At 42.1% G+C, this 27,348-nt stretch overlaps 2 protein-coding genes across 4 annotated transcripts; one reads left to right on the forward strand and one right to left on the reverse strand.

The window, feature by feature from the left end:
• Nucleotides 1–3,298: 3,298 nt before the first annotated feature.
• Nucleotides 3,299–14,400, forward strand: nudt18 (nudix (nucleoside diphosphate linked moiety X)-type motif 18). 2 transcript variants are annotated; one of them, XM_046346558.1, is made up of 4 exons: nt 3,299–3,444; nt 6,153–6,336; nt 11,816–12,029; nt 12,343–14,400. In XM_046346558.1, the coding sequence occupies exons 2-4, from the start codon at nt 6,187–6,189 to the stop codon at nt 12,942–12,944; spliced, it is 966 nt and encodes a 321-aa protein (XP_046202514.1). In that variant the 5' UTR covers nt 3,299–3,444; nt 6,153–6,186; the 3' UTR covers nt 12,945–14,400. The 2 variants fall into 2 exon arrangements, with proteins under 2 accessions (XP_046202514.1, XP_046202515.1); XM_046346559.1 differs by lacking the exon at nt 6,153–6,336 and having other exon boundaries at nt 3,303–3,444.
• Nucleotides 13,694–27,010, reverse strand: fhip2b (FHF complex subunit HOOK interacting protein 2B). Of its 2 annotated transcripts, none has more exons than XM_046346556.1 (17): nt 26,833–27,010; nt 25,802–25,880; nt 25,438–25,607; nt 25,245–25,349; nt 23,821–23,940; nt 23,351–23,566; nt 23,043–23,239; nt 19,709–19,850; nt 19,529–19,605; nt 18,267–18,459; nt 17,880–18,052; nt 17,504–17,644; nt 17,196–17,286; nt 16,938–17,081; nt 16,512–16,652; nt 16,310–16,410; nt 13,694–14,697 (listed from the first exon to the last, which is right to left on the reverse strand). In XM_046346556.1, the coding sequence occupies exons 1-17, from the start codon at nt 26,881–26,883 to the stop codon at nt 14,571–14,573; spliced, it is 2,268 nt and encodes a 755-aa protein (XP_046202512.1). In that variant the 5' UTR covers nt 26,884–27,010; the 3' UTR covers nt 13,694–14,570. The 2 variants fall into 2 exon arrangements, with proteins under 2 accessions (XP_046202512.1, XP_046202513.1); XM_046346557.1 differs by having other exon boundaries at nt 19,709–19,826; nt 26,833–27,009.
• Nucleotides 27,011–27,348: the final 338 nt, after the last annotated feature.

Below are 27,348 nucleotides of genomic sequence, written 5' to 3' on the forward strand. Positions count from 1 at the left end.
AATCACAATTCATGTACGCACATACCTACACATACACTACGGTCTCAAGACGCAGGCCTCCTAATTGTCCCTAGAATTTCTAAGCAAACAGCTAGAGTCAGGGCTTTCTCCTATAGAGCTCCCTTTTTATGGAAAGGCCTGCCTACCCATGTGAGAGACGCAGACTCGGTCTCAACCTTTAAGTCTTTACTAAAGACTCATCTCTTCGGTGGGTCATATGATTGAGTGTAGTCTGGCCCAGGAGTGTGAAAGTGAACGGAAAGGCCCTGGAGCAACGAAACCGCCCTTGCTGTCTCTGCCTGGCCGGTTCCCCTCTCTCCACTGGGATTCTCTGCCTCTAACCCTATTACAGGCGCTGAGTCACTGGCTTACTGGTGCTCTTCCATGCAGTCCATAGGAGGGGTGCGTCACTTGAGTGGGTTGACGTGATCTTCCTGTCCGGGTTGGAGCCCCCCTCGGGTTCGTGCCGTGGGGGAGATCTTCATGGGCTATTCTCAGCCTTGTCTCAGGGTAGTAAGTTGGTGGTTTGAAAATCAAATCAAAAATCAAATCAAATTTTATTTGTCACATACACATGGTTAGCAGATGTTAATTCGAGTGTAGCGAAATGCTTGTGCTTCTAGTTCCGACAATGCAGTGATAACCAACAAGTAATCTAACTAACAATTCCAAAACTACTGTCTTATACACAGTGTAAGGGGATAAGGAATATGTACATAAGGATATATGAATGAGTGATGGTACAGAGCAGCATACAGTAGATGGTATCGAGTACAGTATATACATATGAGATGAGTGTGTAGACAATGTAAACAAAGTGGCATAGTTAAAGTGGCTAGTGATACATGTATTACATAAGAATGCAGTCGATGATGTAGAGTACAGTATATACATATGCATATGAGATGAATAATGTAGGGTAAGTAACATTATATAAGGTAGCATTGTTTAAAGTGGCTAGTGATATATTTACATCATTTCCCATTAATTCCCATTATTAAAATGGCTGGAGTTGGGTCAGTGTCAATGACAGTGTGTTGGCAGCAGCCACTCAATGTTAGTGGTGGCTGTTTAACAGTCTGATGGCCTTGAGATAGAAGCTGTTTTTCAGTCTCTCGGTCCCAGCTTTGATGCACCTGTACTGACCTCACCTTCTGGATGATAGCGGGGTGAACAGGCAGTGGTTCGGGTGGTTGATGTCCTTGATGATCTTTATGGCCTTCCTGTAACATTGGGTGGTGTAGTTGACCTGGAGGGCAGGTAGTTTGCCCCCGGTGATGCGTTGTGCAGTCCTCACTACCCTCTGGAGAGCCTTACGGTTGAGGGCGCAGCAGTTGCCGTACCAGGCGGTGATACAGCCCGCCAGGATGCTCTCGATTGTGCATCTGTAGAAGTTTGTGAGTGCTTTTGGTGACAAGCCGAATTTCTTCAGCCTCCTGAGGTTGAAGAGGCGCTGCTGCGCCTTCTTCACGACGCTGTCAGTGTGAGTGGACCAATTCAGTTTGTCTGTGATGTGTATGCCGAGGAACTTAAAACTAGCTACCCTCTCCACTACTGTTCCATCGATGTGGATAGGGGGGTGTTCCCTCTGCTGTTTCCTGAAGTCCACAATCATCTCCTTAGTTTTGTTGACGTTGAGTGTGAGGTTATTTTCCTGACACCACACTCCGAGGGCCCTCACCTCCTCCCTGTAGGCCGTCTCGTCGTTGTTGGTAATCAAGCCTACCACTGTTGTGTCGTCCACAAACTTGATGATTGAGTTGGAGGCGTGCGTGGCCACGCAGTCGTGGGTGAACAGGGAGTACAGGAGAGGGCTCAGAACGCACCCTTGTGGGGCCCCCGTGTTGAGGATCAGCGGGGAGGAGATGTTGTTGCCTACCCTCACCACCTGGGGGCGGCCCGTCAGGAAGTCCAGTACCCAGTTGCACAGGGCGGGGTCGAGAAAATATCCCTCTAGTGGTGTGGGGCGAGGTAGTACCTGCAAGAGGGTGTTGTGGATGACAATGGAAAATCTCAGAGACACAAGCCGTCCGCCACTGACATACAAGGTGTGCCACAAATGCGCTGGCTTGGCTCCCTAGAACTTTTCATTCCACATTATTGATGGAAACTATATTTTTAATTACAGGTGCATACTAGATGATGCACCCTGCATAAAGCAAGCTCAGCCCTATTTGTTCTAATGTCCAATTGCAGTTGTTGTGCAACCCCCTGCTCTTTTAGTCTCAAATTCATTCAACAATTACAAGATTGCTGTAGTTCGACAGGTCTTTCATCTGCCCTCGGGTTTCAAGTTGGAAAAACTCATAGCCCACTGAGTGTTTTACAATGTTATGGTTGGAAAACTGTCCAATAGAGACCTTTCACTATTTACAGGAGTTCAGCTATCCATACATCAGAACCATCATCATGCCACTATGAGGCTGAACAAGAATTGTTCCACTGCACCAGGTTACAGAGGGATGACACATTCACTCGACATCTAGACTGAGTACACTTTTACAGTCATTCCATGTTTGCTTCATGCATTATCATCCTGTAAAATAATGTTAATGTTTTACATGCTCTTGGTTTTCTTTACCTTTACATTAGTAAATGTTGCATTTACATTGACATTTTTTGTTGACTTATTCTTATTTCTTTTGGTTTTGTTGGTGATAGTCCGATTTTTTGGGCCAGACTATGATCTACTATTAATGTTTAGGGTATTTCGTGTACATGCATTGCCTAAATTAGTGCGGAAAAAAATGGGTGGTACAGTAGTAGCTAGCTACAATGCAGGGATGACTCACAGTATTGCTATACTATGTAAACAGAGGAACTCCCAAGAAAGAAAAATGGTTAACTTCAGTGGGGTAAGGAAATGTTCAGCCTTAAATACATTTGATTAGCTAGCCGATTTTGAGTTTTGTTCGGCTTTCTATGGGCCGAACAATGCTAAATAACATTAGCTATGCTAACTAACATTAGTTTCTACTTGGTAGCCACAAGATTGTAACGTTTCACAGGTTACAGTTGTCTAATATGTTACTCGTTTTAGCGTAGACGGGTTGTTATAACGTTTTGAAATGTGTGTGATGATTTATGCGCACTATGCATAATGTTAACTGCAAACGATGTGGGAACTCCAAACGTTTGTGCTTGTTAGCTACTGTGTGAGTTATCCCGGAAGGGCTTGCTGGAACTGAAAGTGCTGGGGCGGTCCTTTGTAAAAACAATAGGTCATGATTCGTTCAAATCGAAACCGGGATATCCAACCAGTGTAGGGTGCCGCCTTGAAGTCTGAGGCACAGACTCAATATTAGCGTTTCTTGCAACACATCAAAGCCTCTCAACTAGTCAAGGACGTAAAGAGGCCGATGTTAGTAAGATTAGCTGAGCTCACCAGTCAAGTAAACACGCCAGCCGAGTCCGACGGTCAAAGTTGATGTCACTTCAGTGAAGGTAATTGGTATAAATATCACCAAATGTAATTTCTAATAGTTACTTTGGTAATGTCAAGACGTTAATTTGCATACCCATTCAACAGCGACATCAAAACAATGCTGAATGGCTGTCCTAGCTACAGTAGCGCACCTACATGTTTTTTAATATACCGGATAGATACAATGTAGTGTTTTTATAGGGGCATCCATAATAATACGGCGCACCTGTAGAAATTAGGGTCACGTAACTTGCCCAAGCCGACAGTTTTGACCTTGTCACTCGTGTATTCGAACCAGTGAACTTTAATTAGGATACTGGCCCACTGCGACAGGCTGGCTTTACTTGCCGCCGTTAAAGCGATACTTGCATGCGAAAGTTTAGCCTCTGAATATTAATTAACATGTCATTGGCAATATCTGTACAAGGAAAGATTTGTCAAAGGGTAAAATCTACTAAACTTAGTCCACTCTGTTAGTAACCGATTATAGTTTTGGAAACGGAACTGTATTGGCCAAAATCCATCTTCTCCTTTCCCACTGCCGGTCACTGGGCTTCCTCTTACCACCATATTTGGTAGTGAGTGGAAACGCCAACCGGATGCTTCACATTTATACATCCAGTGAAATGTCTCATTATAAACTGGGTGGTTCGAGCCCTGAATGCTGATTGGCTGACAGCCGTAGTATACCACGGGTATGACAAAACATGTATTTTTACTACTCTAATTACGTTGGTAACCAGTTTATATTAGCAATAAAGCATCTTGGAGTTTTGTGACATGGCCAATATACCACAGCTAAGGGCTGTATCCGTTGTGCGTAAGAACAGCCCTTTAGCCGTGATATATATTGGCCATATATCAAACCCCCAACAATTATTGCTTAATTGTTTGAAAGAGATAATCAACGAGGGGATATGCAGTCTATGGAAAATAATGAACTACATGGAAAGTGCGTTCTAAGACCCGCTGGCGGAGTGGAACTGACCTTCCATGGAGTTGCATTATTTTCCAGAGTATACATAGAGCACCGAATTGATTATACCCTTTAATACCGTGGCTATAATTTAACACATTTGCCAGTAGAAATGTGTTCAACATCCACTGAAGTACATAGCAAGTTTACTAGATGGCTAAAGTAGTCCCCATGGTAACCAAACAGATTTGCTAGTTGAGCTAACCAATCGATCAGTCCAAGCTTGCCACTGACAATCAAATTCGACAATGCCAATAATGTTTTCAATTAGACTTTTTCAAACGCCGCTCAAACATAGAACATTAAGAATGAACTCTAGCCATTGAAGTATACAAATATAGCGTGTGTTATAGGATGTTATACCATGGCATTGTTGAATACTCATTTCTAATTGTCTTGAAGGGCATTCTAGAGCGTGCAATTATTTCCCTATAACGCATGGTATATCGGCACAGCAGAATTCAATGGCTATAGTTCATTCTTACATTTTGTTTGAGCTGCTTTTTAAAGCAAAAGTCTAATTGAAAACATCGGTATTGTTGAATTAGATTTTCATAATAGCAAGCTAGGACTGATGGTTTGGTTAGCCCAACTAGCAAGTGTTTGGTTACCATGGCTACTACTGTAGCTATCTATTTAATTTGCCGGCTACTGCAGTGGATGTTGAACAGATTTCTAGCAGCAAATGTGTTTATCACTTTTATTCCATTGCTATAATTTATCAACAAGAGGCTATGCATTCTATGGAAAATAATGAACGATGTGGAAGGTGTGTTCCACAACGTGCTAGCTGATGTCAAAATTATTTCTCAACTCCTAATATTGAGCAAATTACTCATTGGAGCCAATTACTCACCGGAGCATCTGACATAAGCTTTGAAAAAGCACCCGCCGGTAGGCTATCAGTGTAGCAAGTGGTGCTGCTGGTTAGCTTTCTTGACTTGGGCATGGTTTATAGATGGCGCCATGCCTCCATTCATTAAACATTAGCTTACATTCTGTATCATCTGACTCTTTCTGCCAACTGACACACACCTGTCACCAACCTAAACAAAAATGTACCTTTTTTTCTTGAGCTTACAACTGATCTTTCCATGAGACTGACCAGGTGAAAGCTATGATCCCTTTTTGATGTCGCTCATGAAATCTGCTTCAAATCAGTGTAGATGAATGGGAGGACAGGTATAAAAAAACGAATATTGAGACAATTGAGAATGTGGGTCATTGAGAATGGGGCAAGGAAAAATATTTAAAGTGCCTTTGAACGGGGTAGGGTAGTAGGTGCACGGTTTGAGTGTTGAACTAAGGCTGCTGGGTTAAGTTTCCCTTGTATCATGAATGGTCCACCACCCAAAGGAAATCCAGCCATCTTGACAACTGTGGGAAGCATTGGGGTCAACATGGGCCAGCATCCCTGTGAAATGCTTTTGACACCTTGTAGAGTCCACGCCCCAGTGAGTTGAGGCTGTTCTGAGAGCAAAAGGGGGTGGGGGGGTGCATAACTCAATATTATGGTGTTCCTTATGTTTGGTATGCTCAGTGTATGTCCTAATGTTACAATAATTCAGTGAAAAGCATTAGCTGACACACCCAAAAATGTTTGGAGGTATTGATTAACAGAAGATAAACTGAAAATAAATGCTCCAAAAATGTTATGAATAAACTGACATTTTGAAACGGTGATTGAGATTTACCCATTAAATTGTTGGGAGCATAGATGGGATGTGCAACTTTCTATGCATCTCTTTGCAGGGACCAGGCTTGTCCTGTGGGGTCACCTGCAGTTATGAATGTGAACAATGATGTGGAAAAGCTTTTAAATGGTGAAGGACTAGAAGTGAACGACGAGTTCGATTCGGCACCCGCAGAGGTCCAAGCAGTTGCCTTGAGGAAAACGATAACCTACATCGTCAGCGCTGTCATCTTCAATGAAAAGGTAGTGAGCAATGAACTCTGTAAGGACAAGGGATTAATTCACCAAGCTAAAGAGCTAAATTAGTTAATTAGGTCACTTACTAACCTGACACGTTACTATTCTATCATGCAGAAGTCCACATGGCCTAAGGACATTAGACTTCTGTGGCCTTTGTCTAAAATAAATGTACAGTAGGAATTGATACCCCTTGACTTAACACATTGTTGTTACAGCTTGAATTCAAAATAGAATTCCCACCCATCTACACACACAATACCCCCGAATGACAATGAAAACATGTTTAGAAATTAACACAGAATGAAATACAGAAATAATTGACATAAGTTTTGATTTGAGTTCACTCCCCTTTGCTATGACACTCCAAATTGAGCTCAGGTGCATCCATATTCCTTTGATCATCCTTGATGTCACACTAGACTGAGTCCACTTATGCCAATTCAATTGTTTGGACATGATTTAGAAAGACACACCTGTCTATATAAAGTCCCGCAGTGCACATCAGAGCAGAAACTATACCATGAAGTCCAAGGAATTGTCCATAGATTTCAGAGAGAATTGTGATGAGGCATATCTGGGGAAGGGAATGTCGTGTCTTTACCATCATTCAATTTTAGACTTTGTTTTTATCAACGATTCTCTATAATTATTATTACGCGATCTAACTGATTAATCATGTAACTAAGTAACTAGGAAGTCGGGGCACCAAGGAAAATATTCAGATTACAAGGTTATAATTTCCCAATATAACCTTTCAGATATTTTCATATGATCAATAGTCTTCTGATGAATTATTTACGTTACCTCACGTTAGTCTCATTCCAAACATCGTAAATTGTTGGTTATCTGCACAAACTCAGTCTTCACTGAGTCATCCATATCAATTGTCTTAAATCATTTATTTATTACAAAGTAATTCACAGAAATGCATAAACAAACAGTAAATATGGTTACAAGAAATGATAGGAGAATGTGCCCTAGTGGGCTAAACCGGCATCGCGGCTTGTTAGACAAAAGGGAAGTGGGGGGGGGGGGTCGACCAATTATGGGGGGGGGAAGTGGGGGTAGAGTTAATTATAACAATTGAAATGCTAATCCTTTACACCTGAACGCTCACTCACTCATTCGGGAACAATTGCAATCAATGTATACATTTACGCTCAGTGTGTTGTCTTGATCTTTGTTGAAAAGTTAGTTTCTGTCCTCTCTGTCGTGGTTAAGGTGGATTGTTCAGAGTGACATTCATACATTTCGTTATAGAATGGATGTTTCGGCGGTTGTCGTTCAATGATACCGAATTCCTAGCTGCAGACAAGTAATTAATATCAAAGACTTGTTCTTATTCTGTTGGTATCGATCGTCTGAGTTTAACCACGTGGTATGGTTAAAAGATTCAGCAATGGTCTGCAACCTTTGTCCCCTCGTAATGGAGGAAAACATGGCCCGATTAGAATTTCTCAAAGTTGGTTGTATTCAGAATTGCAGAAAAGGGCTGTCCCAGGATGCTTGACACTAACTGGGCTCATGGGCGGTCCTCTGATTTAGTTGAGCTCAAAAGGGAATTGGAGTTTCCTTCATTACAGTCCAAAATCACATTACACAATTTTAAACAGTATCATACTCATTCATCTTTTACAACAATTAGATGTAAACCTCATATCTGAGGCTATTATATAACATAGTTATGGTAATGTGGCCACACAGTCTCCCATGAGCTTCCCCAAGTTGTAACAAACAGACTAGTTTGTAGCCGGATTCCTCACCGATCTTTATTTTTTCTTTAAATTTTACCCCTTTTCTCAACAATTTTTTTTTTTTAAGTAGCTACCATCTTGTCTCATCGCTACAACTTCCGTACGGGCTCGGGAGAGACGAAGGTTGAAAGTCATGCGTCCTCCGATACACAACCCAACCAAGCCGCACTGCTTCTTAACACAGCGCGCATCCAACCCGGAAGCCAGCCGCACCAAGGTGTTGGAGGAAGCACGCACTGCACTCGGCCCACCACAGGAGTCGCTGGTGCGCGTTGAGACAAGGATATCCCTACCGGCCAAGCCCTCCCTAACCCGGACGACGCTAGGTCATTTGTGCGTCGACCCACGGACCTCCCGGTTATGACAGAGCCTAGGTGCGAACCCAGGGTCTCTGGTGGCACAGCTGGCGCTGCAGTACAGCGCCCTTAAGCACTGCGCCACCCGGGAGGCCCTTCACCAATCTTTTATACCTTCTCCGGAACATAAACGTTGTTCGGACCTCAAGTTCTGAGGTGGAAGAAATTCCTTTGTTCTCTATGAAACTTCACTCTCGCTATACTGTGTGGCCATGAGGAGATCATCAGGAATGTACGACCTCTCTCTGACCACAGCATTCTAGTTGGAGGAAAGGGGGAGGCAGGGAGAGGGGGATGGGGTTTGCTGTACCCAAAGAGGGCAACTTCATGACAGGTATAAAACCATTTCTAGAGTGTTGAAAGTTTCCAAGGACTCAGTGGTCTCCATCATTGGGAAATGGAAGAAATGTCAAACTACTTTGCCTAGAACTGGACATCCAACCAAACTAAGCAACTGGGCAAGAAGGACCTTGGTCAGGGAGGTGACCAAGAACCCAATGACCGAACTACAGAGTTCTTTGGATGAGATGGAAGAACCTGACAGTAATAATAATTTAGTTATAATCCCAAAATATGATTTGGCACCTAGCCTTGCAATATCATAAGGTACCGCCTTCATTACCTTGTTTAGGTAGCTAATTGGATCCCAGGGCGGGATAAAATGTACATATGTTTTCCACTTTTGCAGACAGCTGCAGCTAGCTTTTAAGCTTTGGTAGTGGCGCACTGAATAATTACAGCTAGTCGGCAAAGTTTTTTGATCAGCAAGGATATCCAAAACTGGCTGGGTGCTGCCAAGTGCAAAAACTGAGGACCATGGTGAGACCGATGCAGAGTAGCCTGACCAGAGGTTGAGGAGAGCAGCAAATGCAATACCCACCCATTCCCCTCGCCGCCTGCTGACCAAGATCGAATGAGCCATGGCCTAGCACCAGCAGCATGAGGGTAACATCACAACAAACACCTGCACCTCCGTTACCCCAGCCACAACATCTGTGAGGAGCCAGCACAGGTTTGTCTCGACACTTACCTGTGCCGCATTTTCAGTAGAAAGCTCCTGGTTCAAGAACAGAGTGGCTTGAATATTCCCGCAAGGCAGATGCTGTTATCCTCGGCTCCAATACTAATTTGGATAGAGCTTCACTCAAACTGGCTACTCAAGTTGGAAACATGCCAATGACAACACGAAAGGGCGGGGAAGCATACCTCTTTAAAAAGCATGTGAAATGCATGATTATGAGAAACATGAAGCGCAATGGAAAGAAATCCACTCCTGTGAATACTGAGCAGCTAAAATTATTTCAGGGATTGTGGACATTGGGAGTTTATTGCAGTAAATTAGCATTCTTTGGGAAGGAGTTTGGATGCGATTGACTGAGGAGGAGGAAGCAGTAACCTTTGAGAAAAGGCAAGGAACTTGCAAAATCATTTAGCACAATTCCACGTAATACAATACATGACCTTCTGAATGAAATCATGGCTCGCAAGATTGTCAGAGGAAATTGGTGAATTGTGGTATACATTGAAAGTAGATGGAACCAAAGATCCAACTGGATGTGATTAACATTTCTATTGTAATTCGATCTGTAGACGCAAATGGTGTGCGAGAGCGGTTGCTGCCAATGGCAACAAGCAAACAATGTGATGCTTTATCACTTACTAACCTTGTTATCTCAGAGCTAACAAATGTTGGCCTCAGCATTAAATATTCTAAGTCAATGCTACGACGGGGTTAGTGTGATGTCTGTGAGACACGGTTGTGCAGAACATATTGCAAGATCAATTGAATCACTTAATGCTACATGTGATAACTTTAAAATCACCAACTGCATTTGAAATGGGGTGCACGCTAGGTCGTCTGAGGCGGCAGAATGCATTTTTTTATGTGTGTAGCTCCCTGTACAAATTATTTGGGAAACCACGGCTGCTGCACAGCACACTGGGGAAAACTTAAGACTACTTGATCAGAGATGCTCTGGACACCTTAGCACAGTGTCAGTAATTTTGAAATCAAGTGACCGTGAAATCAAGTAAACAGCTCTGTAAAATCGAGTCTACTCACGTATGACACATGTGAGACTTCAGGCCAAGGCTTATTGTAAGCAGCGATAGAGCCAAACTTTGAGTTTATTGCTAACATGACTTTCAATTCTGGGGCTCCTGAACACAGCAACTGATCTGCATGTCTGTGTCAAACTTGTCCAAGTGCGTTGAAAAACTCCAGTGTGACAATGAATTTGAAAACCTTTGGGAGGCATGCCAGGAGGGCATGAGCACCTCAGCTCCAAGTAAACAACAGAGACTGATGAGAAACTCTGGAAGAGTGTGTAGTTGAATGCACTGTGGGTCAGCTTGATTATGGAGATGATAGGGAGTGTAAACTTTTTTTCAGTACTTTGGATGCCGTGCTGGGGGAAATCACGATTTATTGAAGGAAAGTCAACTGGTGGAAGATCTGTACCATGGATCCTGAGACTTTTTGGATTGTGAACAAGGTCAAGCCATTGTTGGATCTAACCAAAACTGAACCAGTGGAAGCAGAGTTTGTGGCTCGCACATTCTTGCAAATGGAAATCGCAACCACTGCCAGCCAGCAACAGCAAATGGACGCTACAAACAGGCTGACCACACTACTCACGTGCGCAAGCATTGCAAAATATATTTGGAAATCTGTTCAATTATTGTGCTCGCAAGCGTCTGTGTTGCCAAGGGCTAAAATAGAAATCGGTTCTATTTCTGACACAGATCGCACTGCAAGTCCTGCCTCTCCCATCTCATTGGTTTGTAGAAGCAGGTACCCACATGCCATCTCCTCTTTGGTTATAGCCACGTGGGTGACTGAGATGAACGATTTCAGTGGCGGTATTGCACCTAATTTATGAAAAGTTGCCAATCACAATAAAGTCAAGAAAAGAAAAGGCCTGGAAGAGAGATGACTAGAAACGATTTGGTTGACCGTTTGCGTGGATTAATTGTCGGAGTAGAGGACTTTGCATTTCAGGTAAAATAACAACTCAATGTTTATCCCAGGACAAATTAGCTAGCAACAGCAAGCTAGCTAAATTTGACAAATTTTGACTTGTCCCCAAATTAATATAATTGGTTGAGTTTGTTTTGATATTTTAACCTGCGTGTCAGGGGGGGAAAAAATGCACAATGCCACACAAATGTTTGTACATTTGAACAGAAGTAGAACCAATCTACCTTGTTTTATTAGAGCTCCCCATGGATTTAACATGCCCCCTCAGGAATGTAAGGTCTGCAAGGGGTAAGAATAGTTCCTGGTACTGTTTTTAAATTATTTTTTAAAAGACATCTCATTACACTTTTCATCAAAGTGCATCCTATTGTGTGTGTCACCTGTATTTGCAGAATGAGGTGCTCATGGTGCAGGAGGCCAAGGAGAATTGCTACAAACAGTGGTACCTTCCAGCTGGCCGTATGGAAGAGGGAGAGGGCATTGTGGAGGCCATGAGAAGGGAGGTGAAGGAAGAGGCTGGATTCGACTGCCAACCCATTACCCTGGTTCTGGTCCAAGAACAGGGGCCGCAGTGGATCCGATTCGTTTTCTTGGCGGAGATTACAGGTAAAAGTTTATCCACGCATTTCAGCTTTTCATACAAATAGCAGGCTTAGTTGTGCTCAGCTTATATTCTTCAAGTATAAGTGAGTGGGTATATACACACACACACCTTTCAGCCACACCTGATGCAGGTGTATAAAACCAAGCACACAGCCATGCAATCTCCCTAGCCAAACATTGGCAGAATGGCCTTACTGAAGAGCTCAGTGACTTTCAACAAGTCAATGTCAAGTTTTGAACTTCTTGTATTCCTCAGGAGTCGGCAGCATTGATTAGTTACTTTTCACTGCTGTTCCTGCATATTTTCCTCCCTTAGGAGGCTCCCTGAAGACGATGGCAGAGGCTGATGCAGAGTCTCTCCAGGCTCAGTGGTGGGACCAAGACTCCCCACTCACCTTGAGGGGTCGTGACATCCTCAGACTCATCGATACCGCCTTGAAATACAGAAAGAAGCCCTGGCATCCTGTGGCTCACCCTATAGACATGTGCTGCCATGTTGTTGTACAGCGACTTCTCCTCACTTTCAGCAGCTCTGATGGGGTGCTTTGGCTCCTTTTGGGCAACATTAAGGACCTGCACCTCCCTGTGGCAGTGTCTGTGAAAACCCACACAGTCACATGGGCGGCCAACACATTGGTACAAGAGGCCATGCCCTCCTCCTACTACGACCTCAACGTCAACACAAGGGGAATCCTGGGAATACAGCACAATGGAAGGGTCCCTGGGAAGACAGATGGACTCTGCTTCAACACAGTGGTGTCTTTGGAACACACTGGGGAGGGGCCACACACCAGTCAACCACCACTGATCGAGAGCCCTCGCTTTCAGTGGTACAAAGTGGAGAATCCTCAGCTAAGAGACAAGATTCAACAGAGAATAACTACTGGGTCCTTCCTTCCAGTGCATAGTCTCTACTAAGGAGGTGGTGAAATGACATTCCAAAAACAATACACTTTTTACTTGAAGATGATTTTGGGAATACGTGGGGCAAGTACCTGTCTATGAGCGGCCAAAAGACATATGTACCTTTTGAGAGCAGACATTACAACGTTTATCAATTTGTACATCTTTTGTCATTTAGCAAACACTCTAATCCAGAGCGACTGACATAAGTGAGTACATTTGGACTTTTTCATACTGGCCCCCCATGGGAATCAACCCACAACCCTGGCGTTGCAACAGCCACACAGGACCACCATTCCGAAAACTGCTGGAAAAGATTGCAAAAAAAAAAATCAGAAATAATTTGTGAAAAATGGACTGTAAATACAGAATAGGGTCTATAACCTTTTGATCAAACGTTCAATCAAGTCTGCTATTATTCAAAAACTACATTCAGCTACCAATCATGATCTAGCTTCATATGATCCATTTTAGATAAGCCGCATGAAATCTAATACCCATGGCAGAAAAATCAAATTACTGTTATGACAGTTTGACTCAGGAATATGACGTTGTGGCTTCTGAAAGAGTACGAAGCAAAAATATTCTCTTCAGCAAAAATATTCTCTTCAGCTATCACATTGTAGGAGAGGGACGCAAACTTCAATGCAGATACTCTCAGCATTATATTTGGTTGCACTGCTGCTCATGTCGCTGAGTCTATTTGAGGCTAATCTCAATTGTTAAGTTGCATGATCATACTTTACAAAGGATTGTACAGAGACTGATGTTTAAAACAATGTATTAAGACCGATGTGTTGTGACCCTGGTCCACATAAGACACCAGACATCACCTCAACACAGAAATAAAACGTGAGAAAAGGCAAGCACAGGTTAGTGTTTTTTGTCGTGAATCTTGTTCTGGAAGCAACCCCAGAGTGGTAGCTAGCTGGCACAGCCACAAAGTACAAATCGTTTAAACCTAACCTTGTATTAAAACATTAGCTTTGGGGTATTAATTTACTTAAGACTTTGTACCTGGCCCATCTAGCGGAAACCGCTCAGTTCTGCCTCCAGGATGGACTCATCGCCATGCAAACAGAAAGTATCAATAATTAAACTGGATGACGCACAGTTTTAAGTTGTTCCAACCAGTCTCACAGCCCAGATGATCATGTATCAAGCTTCATTAAAAGTGCTGACCAAGGATCAGTTTAGTCTATAATGAACATGATCCTACATAAGCACTATGAATACCGGCTCAATCCTCATTCTAATACATGTTTTAATATCTCAGGAACCAGGGATAGCCTACAGCAATCTTATATATGCAATTGTTACAAAGACTAGATGAAACGCAACCTTTTACATTGATTTGACCGACTGCATACATTACTTCCAGGTGTGATAATTTGCTTAAGATAGTCATTATGTAACATAAGCTAAACTCAAAGCAAAACATTTCAGCATTTACAATAAACTTAAAAATGGAGATTAATCTTACACATTTGCTATTCTCCTAAGTACCAATGCTTCATCTTTGGAGAACAATTAATGCCCCTGTACCTCCGGTCATCTATGGCTTTGTTTACTCGTGCAACCAACAGAAGTAAGCAGCTGCGACTGGTGTCGTCCGTCTGACTGAGTGTTCCGTTCAAGGATTCACAAGGTGTCAGTGTTCTGCAAGTTTGTGTTGTTGGCAGGAAGTTTGACAAAGGCAATGGCTGCCAGCTCCTTACAAAACTCCTCCAGGATGATCACTCCCTTAAGCAGGGGCATGTGATCCACTCTGGGGAGGCAAGATCCACACAAAATCATTGTAATTTCCTCATTCTGCTTCTCAGGAGGGTGGTTTTTGTTATTAGGAAGAATACATGTATTGGTGTGGTGGCCGGTCAACGCACATGAATGGCATTTACACCTTTTTTATATTGCATAAGTGTTTTACGCACATATTGCATTGAAAATATAACTTCATTCAGCGTGCATGGTGATCAGGTTAACCACTACATCACATTCAGGACACACACACTTACCAAATAATTAATTTAAACGAATATATAGTGTGTAGTCAGACCCCTTTTCCACATTGTTACATAAGCCTTATTCTAAAATTGTTGTTTTTTTTTGGCGAAAAAAAAGTCCTCAATCTAAACACAATACCCCATAATGACGAAGCGAAAACAGGTTTAGACATTTGTAAATGTACTAAAAATAAAACTTATTCAGACCCTCTGTTATGAGACTCAATTGAGCTCAGGTGCTCCGAGAGAGGATTATGTTGAGGTACAGATCTGGGGAAGGGTACCAGAAACAAATTGTCTGCAGCATTGAAGGTCCCCAAGAACACAGCGGCCTCCATTAAATGGAAGAAGTTTGGAACCACCAAGACTCTGGCCAGCCCAGCCTAACTGAGCAATTGGGAAAAGGGCCTTGGTCAGGGAGGTGACCAAGAACTCGATGGTAACTCTGACAGAGGACAGAGTTCCTCTGTGGAGATGGGAGAACCTTCCAGAAGGACAAGCATCTCTGCAGCATTCTACCAATCAGGCTTTTATGGTAGAGGCGCCAGACAGAAGCCACGCCTCAGTAAAAAGGCACACGACAGCCTTTAGAGTTGGCCAAAAGACACTTAAAGGACTGACGATGAGAAACAAGATTCTCTGGCCTGAATGCCAATCGTCACGTTTGGAAGAAACCAGGCACTGCTTATCACCTGGCCAATACCATCCCTACGGTGAAGTATGATGGTGGCAGCATCATGCTGTGTGGATGTATTTCAGCAGCAGGGACTAGGAGACTAGTCAGGATAGAGGGAAAGATGAACGGAGCAAAATACAGAGATCCTTGATGAAAACCTGCTCCAGTGTTCTCAGGACCTCAGAAGGGGGCAAACGTTCAGCTTCAAACAGGACAACGACCCTAAGCACAGAGAAAAGACAATGCAGGAGTAGCTTCGAGACAAGTCTCTGAATGTCCTTGGGTGGCACAGCCAAAGTCCGGACTTGAACATCTCTGGACAGACCTGAAAATAGCTGTGTAGCAACACTCCCCATCCAACCTTACAGAGCTTGAGGATCTACTTTGAAAAATGGGAGAAACTCTCCAAATACAGGTGTGCCAAGCTTGTAGCGTCATACCCAAGAAGACTCGAGGCTGTAATCGCTGCTTCAAAGTACTGAGTAAAGGGTCTGAATACTTACGTAACATGTCAGTTTTTATAAATGAGAAAAAAAGGTATAAAAAAAAGTTTTTGCTTTGTCATTCATTATGGGTAGTGTGTAGATGAGGGAAAAAAACATTTAAATTAATTTTAGAATAATGGTCTAATGTAACAATGTGGAAAAAGTTCAGGGGTCTGAATACTTAACAAATGCACTTGGTTTCTCTATGGCACTTACCCAGACTCCCCATCCAGGCCCATTAGCTGCCTTCGGACATGCACAAGCTTCTCTGTGAAGTTTGGGATCACCTCGATCCTCTGCATCAGTTCTCCTATCACCTGTCAAACCAGGAGAAACATAATTAGGAATGCATTTGTGAGAACTATAGCTCGGTAAAACCTCAAAGACAAGGAAGGAGGTGAGTGTAGTGGTCACCCACCCTGATGAGCACAGAGAACAGGGAGCGGGCTCCAGGGGCCAGGATGATGTAGGGGTCCAGCAGGTACTCATGGAGGTGGGGGTGAGGGAACACGGCCAGCCTGGACAACACAGATGTCACCTGGAGGTTCAGCTCATAGGGCTAAGAGAGACACACACACACACACACACACACACACACACACACACACACACACACACACACACACACACACACACGTGAGGGGATGTTTGTGACTAAACACAGCACTCATGGTGGTCACTAATGTATTATGATGACTATGCAATAATTGTACCATATACAAAACACAGTTGTACTGAAAGTGCGTCATCTTCAGAGCTTGATTGCAGACATGCAAAACATTTTGGGATAGTATCAACAGTGGACCAATGAACAAAATACAAAAATAAATCCCTTGAAGGCTACCTGCTCAAGGATCCGGCCTATTCTGTCAAACAGGACTTTGAGGAAGTGGCCTTCGAAAAAGTCAGAACTGGATACAGACAACTCGGTTGGTTTGCGGGACTCCGGCCAATCCCAATTGAGCAAGAATGCAGTGCACGCTTTAAACTAGATGTAAAAAATAAATAAAAAATGGATGTTTTGCGTTAGATCTGAGACCTCAATTTATGCAATTATGCTACTCGTGGTAATGACTTTCACTACTTGAAGTTCTCCGCTCACCTGCTCATGAGCATCATGGACATAAGTTTCATATCGGGCACCTTGGACATGTTGAGAGGTTTTTGCTTCTTGAGGGACCAAACACAGAAAACTGCAAAACAAAACGACAGTGTAAAGTTTAAACTGTAAAGCGAGTTATAGCTGCTAAAATACAAAAAGTAGTTCCTTCATGAGAGATGTCTGATCAGTTTTCTTTATGACCCGAATGAGGGGATGAATGTTGTGCCTAGACAATTAACCACCAGTAATAAAAATAACTGCATAGAGAAATGTATCCGTGTTCTATTTCATTCTGTGTTTAAAGGCACCTGTTTACAATGTCCAATGCTTGAGTTTGCCCACTGCAGCGATGTTCTCTGATGAGCTGTGGTCGATGCAGAAGATGCTCTGAGCTGTTGAATTCATCCTCGCCGTACATGTCAGTGAAGAAAGGGTCCTCCTCTAGTTCTCTGTTCAGGTACAGGGGGAACACAAAAAGATATGAATAGTATAGAAGCCATTCCTGAGTGGTATTGATGACTGTATACTCCATTTGGTCTGTCATGAACTATTCATAGTCATGATTAACTATGCAATCAACACAATTACAATGTTACAATGGCTCGTAACAACCTTGATTTCTATTAGCCCCTACAGAGAGGTCATCTGTCCATTGGAGCTCTACCTCTGGATGAGTTAACTCACTCATTCTCCTCCACGGGATCTGTGTCAGTGAAATGCCTGCAATCATCCCCTCCCCCTAGAGTGCGTGTCACATAGCAGCGGTTCTCCAGGTTCCTCAGGACCAGGTTGAAGAGAATGTCCCCGTGAGGCTTCTGTAGGAGCTCTTCAAACAGGAGCAGAGTAGTGATACTGATCTAGGAGGCAGAGAGAAAGTACAGCACGTCACCAGCATTAACCAGAAAAAATGTGGGTACTTCCTTAGTGTTGTATGCCAAACGAAGAATAAGGGAATAAAAATAGCTTAACTATATTCATAGTAGCAACATGAGAGATGTGAACTCCAGTTGTCTCGTCTTTAGTCATGTTCAGCCTTTACTGAGGGCTACAGTAACAGCACCTTCGGCTTACCTCATCGGAGATGTGGTCACAGTGCTCTATAAGTTGATAACGCAGCACATGACTCTCTGTGTCCAAGCGCTGCTCGCTCTGTGTTTGTCTGCCTAGGAGGAATGAGACCAGCTCTTCCACCATGGCAGGGGATTGGATGTGACGCACCGAGCAGCACAGCAGCGCAGTGTTCACCAGCACGCCCATCTCAGACCTAAAACACAAACCACTGTTTAATAATAGTCCATATGTCCCAGGTACAGTGCTTTCGGAAAGTATTCAGACCCATGGACTTTTTCCACATTTTGTTACAGCCTTATTCTAAAATGGATTAAATCATTTTTTCCCATCAATCGTCATACAATAAACAGAAATACCTTATTTACACAAGTATTCAGACCCTTTGCTATGAGACTCAAAATTGAGCTCAAGTGCATCATGTTTCCATTGAACATCCCTGAGATTTTTCTACAACTTCATTGAGTCCACCTGTGGTAAATTCAATTGATTGGACATGATTTGGAAAGGCACACCTATCTATATATGGTCCCACAGTTGTCACTACATGTCAGAGCAAAAACCAAGCCATGAAATCGAAGGAATTGTCCGTAGAGCTCTGAGACAGGATTGTGTCAAGGCACAGATCTGTGGAAGGGTACAAAATAAATTATACCGCATTGAAGGTCTCCAAAACCAGTGGCCTCCATTCTTAAATGGAATAAGTTTGAAACCACCAAGACAGTTCCTAGAGCTGGCCGCCCAGTCAAACTGAGCAATCGGGGGAGCAGGGCCTTGGCTGATGGTCACTCATTACAGTGCTCCAGATTTCCTCTGGAGATGTGAGAAATTTCCAGAAGGACAACCATCTCTGCAGCACTCCACCAATCAGGCCTTTATGGTAGAGTGGACAGACAGAAGCCACACTAAAAGGCACATGACAGCCCGCTTGGAGTTTGCCAAAAGGCACCTAAAGACTCTCAGACCATGAGAAACAAGATTATCTGGTCTGATGAAACCAAGATTGAACAAAATACTGAGTAAAGGGTCTCGATAGTTATGTCAATGTGATGTTTGTTTTTTTATAATTTGATAATTTAATTTTTTTATTTGATTTGTCATTATGGGGTATTGTGTGTAGATTGATGAGAAAAAAACCTATGTAATCCATTTTAGAATATGGCTGTAATGTAACAAAATGTGAACGTGAAAGGTTTGAATACTTTCCAAATGCACTGTATATGTACAAAACCCCATTGGAGAAAATGTAAGTGGGGGTCACTTACATTTGGAGCAGCTCATGCTGTAGAACACCGACAAGCCAGCAATGGTGAATTTCTTTGGCTAATTTCACAGCGAGGCTCTACAAAAACAGCAAATATAATGTACTCGACATCCTCTCTTGGTGGAAACTCAATGAAATAGTCAAGTATGTCTGCTTTTTTAATTATTATTTTATTTTTTACCTTTGGTGCCTCCCTCATCATATGGTCAAGGAAGTCCAGCCAAGCGAAAAAGCTCTCCATGTGCTCACTACCAGGAAACGACTGGCTTTCCTGCATACCGCTCTGAGAGAATGGAACACTGCACAAGACATCAGGTCCATTACTAAATCAAAACAAGATGATAACTGTACAAGTAAGGTTGCGGGGCTTGCTTTAGCTCTAAGTATTTTTGTGGTAATGGAAGAAGTTCAAAAGTTTTACTGAACTACTTAAACAAAGCAGTTACATAGTCAAAATTTGTAAAATAATTGGTCTGATTACTTTGATAGATGATAATCAACCTTATTTTGGATTATGGGGCAGTTAGATCATAAAAAATGTCTAAACTACAGTTGTTGCATTTGAAAACTGCAAGACAGGACAAAGTGATCCGTCAGAAGATGGGAATAAAAGGCAGGATCAAGTGGACAACACTTAGGAAAGCAAAGCAACTGAATCAGTCATTATGTGAGTTTCAGATAAATAGATCCACGATTTACTTTTGTAAAATGTGTAATGAAAATTAAGTTTGATTTTAGTTTAATGATAATTTAATGAACGATTCATTTTTTCTGAGTGACTTGTTTATTTTAGCAGTTTGTTTGACCTGTTGGCTGTAATTAATTCTACAGCATGATTAATATGCGCACCTCTGGTGTCTCTGGAGACATATTCTGAACAACTGTCTGTCCTATATGAGTGCAGGTAAAATAGATCATGCTACAGACAGTAAAAAATAATAATAATTACCACATTTAGAACTGATAATTGATCACATGGTGCAAGATTTCATGTAATTAATTGATTATTGACATTATGATGGACACAGCTTTGTAGAACCAAAACATAAACAGCCCATCTGCTCAACAAACTCAAGAACAAATCATTTGGGGTGCTGCAGTTTGAACGATAATGAACTTATCACCCATATGGTAGTCAAGCAATGCATTCCAAGTCATTCAAAATTTAGTCCGGTTGTGGTCACAACTAGACCTCGTTTAAAATGTACCAAGAAATAATCTTATTTGTATTAGATGTCGACCGATTAAATCGGAATGGCCGATTAATTAGGACCAATTTCAAGTTTTCATAACTAGTCCAAAGCTCTAACCACCTGCCTCACGAGGAGCCCACCTGTTACGCGAATGCAGTAAGAAGCCAAGGTAAGTTGCTAGCTAGCATTAAACTTAATCAATCATGGTTGATCATGATCACTACACTGCTCAAAAAAATAAATGGAACACTAAAATAACACATCCTAGATCTGAATGAATGGAATATTCTTATTAAATACTTTTTTTCTTTACATAGTTGAATGTGCTGACAACAAAATCACACAAAAATGGAAATCAAATTTATCAACCCTTGGAGGTCTGGATTTGGAGTCACACTCAAAATTAAAGTGGAAAACCACACTACAGGCTGATCCAACAAAACAAGTCAAAATGAGGCTCAGTAGTGTGTGTGGCCTCCACGTGCCTGTATGACCTCCCTACAATGCCTGGGCATGCTCCCGATGGACAGTCTGTGGTGCAACGTGGCGTTGGTGGATGGAGCGAGACATGATGTCCCAGATGTGCTCAATTGGATTCAGGTCTGGCGAACGGGCGGGCCAGTCCATAGCATCAATGCCTTCCTCTTGCAGGAACTGCTGACACACTCCAGCCACATGAGGTCTAGCATTGTCTTGCATTAGGAGGAACCCAGGGCCAACCGCACCAGTATATGGTCTCACAAGGGGTCTGAGGATCTCATCCCGGTACCTAATGGCAGTCAGGCTACCTCTGGCGAGCACATGGAGGTGTGCAGCCCCTCCCACATGGAGCTATGCGTGTTCTGACCGTGTTGTTTAAGTGTTCCCTTTATTTTTTTGAGCAGTGTAGTTTATCTAGCGTGTCCTGCGTTGCATATAATCGATGCAGTGCCCATTCGCAAAAAAGGACTCCAACGTGTACCTAACCATAAATAATGCCTTTCTTAAAATCATTACCCAGAAGTATATATTTTTAAACCTGCATATTTAGCTAGAAGAAATACAGGTTAGCAGGCAATATTAACCAGTTGAAATTGTGTCACTTCTCTTGCGTTCATTGCATGCAGAGTCAGGGTATATGCAACAGTTTGGGCCGTCTGGCTCATTGCTAACTAATTTGCTAGAATTTTACATAATTATGACATAACATTGAAGGTTGTGCAATGTAACAGGAATATTTAGACTGATGGATGCCACCCGTTAGATAAAATATAGAACAGTCCCGTATTTCTTGTTTTCGAGATGATAGTTTCCGGATTCGACTATATTAATGACCTATGGCTCACATTTTTGTGTGTTATTATGTTATAATTAAGTCTATGATTTGATAGAGCAGTCTGACTGAGCGATGGTAGGCAAAAGCAGGCTCATAAGCATTTATTCAAACAGCACTATCGTGTGTTTTGCCAGCAGCTCAGCTGTTTATGACTTCAAGCCTATCAACTCCCGAGATTAGGCTGGTGTAACGCTGTGATGTGAAATGGCTAGTTAGCGGGGTGCGTGATAATAGCGTTTCAAATGTCACTCGCTCCAAAACTTGGAGTAGTTGTTCCCCTTGCTCTGCATGGGTAACGCTGCTTTGAGGGTGGCGGTTGTCGTTGTGCTCCTGGTTCGAGCCCAGGTAGGAGCGAGGAGAGGTACAGAAGCTATACTGTTACACTGGCAATAATAAAGTGCCTATAAGAACATTAAATAGTCAAAGTTAAATGAAATACAAATTGTATAGAGAGAAATAGCCCTATAATAACTATAACCTAAAACTTCTTAACTGGGAATATTGAAGACTCATGTTAAAAGAAACCACCAGCTTTCATATGTTCTCATGTTCTGAGCAAGGAACTTACATGGCACATATTGCACTTACTTCTCCAACACTTTGTTTTTGCATTATTTAAACCAAATTTAACGTGTTTCATTATTTATTTGAGGCTAAATTGATTTTATTAATGTATTATATGAAGTTAAAATAAGTGTTCATTCAGTATTGTTGTAATTGTCATTATTACAAATAAAAACTTTTTATTTTAAATATCGGCCGATTAATTGGTATCGGCTTTTTTTGTCCTCCAATAATTGGTATCGGCGTTAAAATCATAATTGATCGACCTCTAATTTGTATGCCAAATTGTTTAAAGCACACTTTTACAAGTTTCACAAATTACAGAGCCAATAAGCCCCTTGTGGTGAACTGAACGAGAGGCTTGTAGAATCAGGAGTATTTTGTGCTTTCAGCACATTTTTCGCCAGTAAGGGCTCATGCATGCTCTGGGCCACTAAACTCACTTCCAGTGGGTCTGGGGGAAACTGTGTATGTCTGCAGGCTCCAGCGTAGCCGGGAGCTGGCTGAAGAGCTCACACAACCTCTCAGCTAGTAGCTGACACAGTGGGGTGCTTTCAGCCAGGCACACTGCAGTATCTTCCTTTGGTATGCTGACAAGGAGCAGCAAGCTCTCAAAGGCTTTCAGTGCAACTCTGCTTTTCTGAACAAGGAGACAAAGAAAAACGTGGCAAATTATTGATAGCGTGTTCATTTACAAGCCTCAAATTCATGAATTATGTATTGTTTGTAAAATAGTCCTTGCTGAACACACCTGGCTTCTGCTCAAGTGGACCAAGACATGGATGAGGCCTGCATTGGCTGGGAAAATAGTTGAGGGAGAGTCAGTGGGTGAGTGCTGTTGAGGACTGGAGGTGGAGGCAGGGTTGGAAGCTGTGGGGTAACTGGAAGACACAGTTTCTCCACTTCTCTCTTTTTCTGTATCCTCAGAGGTAGAAATAGACTTCTTGGAGTGATTATCCTTTTTAATCTACATGACAAGTAAAACAGTGTAAAAAAATAAATATATCAATCATACATTGACATTACTTCAGATGATGCAATGAAATCAACTAGATCTAGTCAATTACTGTCAAACTAATGACGTGATAAAGTACTACTACCACTACTTTTAATTTTCGAACTTCTACCATTTTAGTACTACTATTCAGTATGCCCCTTGCCTACACATGTTTAGTGCTTGAAAATGCACAACCAAATAAAAAAGGTTGAATTTTAAAGTACCTCTAAAATGTAGTTGAGAACATACGGATCTTGTTTCACCCTGGAGCAAACAACAAACATTAACTGAGCCTCCTCTTTCTCAGTCTGCGATCCCGGAAGACCACACAGACGAACCAGCTTCTGTTGAGAAGAATGTCAGGAATTTTGGGAGGACAATTTTACAGTTAAGGAAAGCACATTTAAAATATCACTTTATCTTGATAAAGAGAACGATAGATAATAGTATTTCACAGAATGCGGTGGTAGCCATGCTGGTTAAGTGTGCCATGAATTCTAAATAAATCACAGCCAGTGTCACCACCAAAGAACCCCATCACACCACCTCCTCCATGCTTCACGGTGGGAACTCTGCATCTCACAAAGACACGGTGGTTGGAACCAAAAATCTAAAATTTGGACTCATCACACCAAAGGACAGATTTCCACCGGTCTAATGTCCATTGCTTGTGCTTCTTGGCCCAAGCAAGTATCTCATTCTTATTGGAGTCCTTTAGGAGTGGTTTCTTTGAAGCAAATCAGCCATGAAGGCCTGATTCATGCAGTCTCCTTTGAACAGTTAATGTTGAGATGTGTCCGTTACTTGAACTCTGTGAAGCATTTATTTGGGCTGCAATTGCTGAGGCTGGTAACTCTAATGAACTTATCCTCTGCAGCAGAGGTAACTCCGGGTCTTCCTTTCCTGTGGCGGTCCTCATGAGAACCAGTTTCATCGTAGTGCTTGATGTTTTTGCAACTGCACTTGAAGAAACTTTCAATGTTCTTGAAATCGCCTAGATTGACTGACCTTCATGTCTTAAAATAATGATGGACTGTCGTTTCTCTTTGCTTATTTGAGCCGTTCTTGCCATAATATGGTCTTGGTATTTTACCAAATCTTCTGTATACCACCCCTACCTTGTCACAACAACTGATTGGCTCAAACTCTAAGGAAAGAAAGAAATTCTACAAATGAACTTTTAACAAAGCACACCCGTTAATTGAATTGCATTCCAGGTGACTACCTCATTAAACTGGTTGAGTGAGAGAATGCCAAGAGAGTTCAAAGCTGGCTACTTTGAAGAATTTCAAATAAAATATATTTTGATCTGTTTAACATTTCTTTTGGTTACTACATGATGTCTTCACTATTATTCTACAATGTAGAAAACAGTAAACATAAATACAACTTTTGACTGGAACTGTATATAAATAAGGTATTTATTTTTTATACATAACCAAAAATGGCTAAAAACCTGTTTTCTCTTAGTCATTATGGGGTATTGTCTGTAGATTGAAGGATTTTTTTTGTTTTTTGAATAAGACTAATGTAACAAAATGTGGAAAAATGGGTCTGAATAGTCCCTGAATGCACTGTATATCAAATTTCCAACAGCCATAGACAACAACATAGTGACAAACAATAACCAGAACGAATGACTCCTTACCTGGACTGGCCTATACACATTGAGGATGTGAAGCATTGGCTTTTGGATTTGTACCAGGATCTTGGAGAAGAACACCAGGACCTGCTGGTTCATTCCTGGGGGGTACTGTTAGGACGAAGAGATCAGTGTCGAAGAGAGGGTTAATCAAAACGTACCACACATGACAACATTTCACCTGCTGTGTGTGTGGTACCTGTGCTTTGCCTAGGGTGCAGAGGGTCTCCAGCAGTTTGTGCTGTAGGAGGTACTCCATACAAGGGCCCATCTCCTCCTGCCCCTGTTGGGCCTCTTCGTGAACTAAGATATCCAGCATCTGCTTCAATCGCCATGGGATGTCTGTCTGCTTTACAGGCCTCGTTTGACCTGGAAAAGCATCACAGTTGAATGCACTCTCAACATAGGCCATTATGAACGCATGCCGAATATGACAGCAGTATTAAAAGGAAATCGACCTACTGCCGACAAGTTAGTTTGCAATGCAACTCAGGCCAAGTTTGCTTGGTGGCACATCTGGGGTATTCAACATTTTCTTAATTTCAACAGTGTCTCAATCTCACCAGTAGTTTCAATGTAATAATTGGTTATCCCTTTCCAGTGGTCCACAAAAGAGTCCAATAAATTTACTGACGGCTCCCTCTAGAAAATAGAAGATTGGAAACATGAGATGATTCAGCTCAAAGAATGTGCCTAAATACTAAATAATTATGTCCTATCCAGCACAAAACATATTCCATTGATCAGTTGCGCTTTGTCCTGTCTTGTATAAGCTTGTCACTCTACCCATCCCCCAAGAAAGTTGCCCACTGATGGAATGTGGTGCCATATGTCTGTGGAATTCCACTTGAGCAAATATGGAGTAAGGTCAGTCTAGTCCATAGAGAATGTTAGAGGTCTACAGTGGCCAAAAAGCCATAATAGCATGGCCAAAGCCAATGAGGGCTTCCACTATTTTAATGTCGATAACTGGTTGTGACTTCCAACTTCATTGGCTGATCTCTCCTGGTGATTATGTTGGAGTCATGTCCAACCGGGTCATCAGCCAATCGTGAAGAAGAAAATTGACTACTTGCTTTCACAGGCGCTATAATATCAGAGATACAAAGATGAGTAATCTATCTCTCTCTATGGGATAGCTGGAAATCTTTATCAACAAACATTTCAGACGCCATGGCATATGTAGTTTTAAGGTAGCAAGTTAACGGTAGATACTTGCCGAATGATTAACACATATACACAACTTCATAATAAACATTGGCATTGTTCAAAATGCATATTACACCAAATAAATTAATCTAGATAGCTTGCCACCATCTTGTTAGCTAGTATTGAATACTTGGCTGGCTAGCTAGCTAACGCGTTGGATTAGACTGCAACTTGTTATTTGGCGCTTCATTTAACTAAATGTTAGGCCTGTAAGTTAGGCCTGTAAATAGTTAACTATTAGCCGTTGGCTAACTTTATATGGCACAAAGTCAAAGAAAAGTAAAGTTAGCTGCTGCTAGCCAATTAGCTTGCATCATACAGTATCTACCCAGCTAGTTAAATCCAGGAAGTGGAGTACGAAAAGGGCTTGTCAACCAATACTTACAGTCTCCAACGCCTGTTGAAAGAGATGTGTCAGTTTACTGAACATATCCATTATTTTCGTCGAATTAATAAAAAGTTTTACAAAATATGGTAAACATTTTCCCGTTTGCTAGCTCCAAATATGATATTGCCACAGATAGAACAACTAGCCAGACGTTTCACCGGATGTATAAATGTGAGGCATCCGGTTGGCGTTTCCACTCACCACCAAATATGGTAATGAGAGGAAGCCCAGTGGCGGGCAGTGGGAGATGTTTCCTGCCGACATTCTGCTCATTTTCTCTCCAATAATATATTTGATCTCAGTACAGTTCTCTTCCCAAAACTAAAATATGTTACGAACATTGTGGACACAACAGTTTTTTAGACGTTACCCTTTGCCAAAGTTTAAACATTTATGCATTGTTTAGAAGGAGTGGAAGGGCATTTCAGTGTGGGCGTTCCCTAACGGAAATATGCAAATACATACTATAAAACGCCAACAGGATTTCGCGAATGGCTCTGCTCACCTCCATGC

Source organism: Oncorhynchus gorbuscha, linkage group LG04 (assembly GCF_021184085.1).
Source record: "Oncorhynchus gorbuscha isolate QuinsamMale2020 ecotype Even-year linkage group LG04, OgorEven_v1.0, whole genome shotgun sequence".
Classification (NCBI taxonomy): Eukaryota; Metazoa; Chordata; class Actinopteri; order Salmoniformes; family Salmonidae; genus Oncorhynchus; species Oncorhynchus gorbuscha.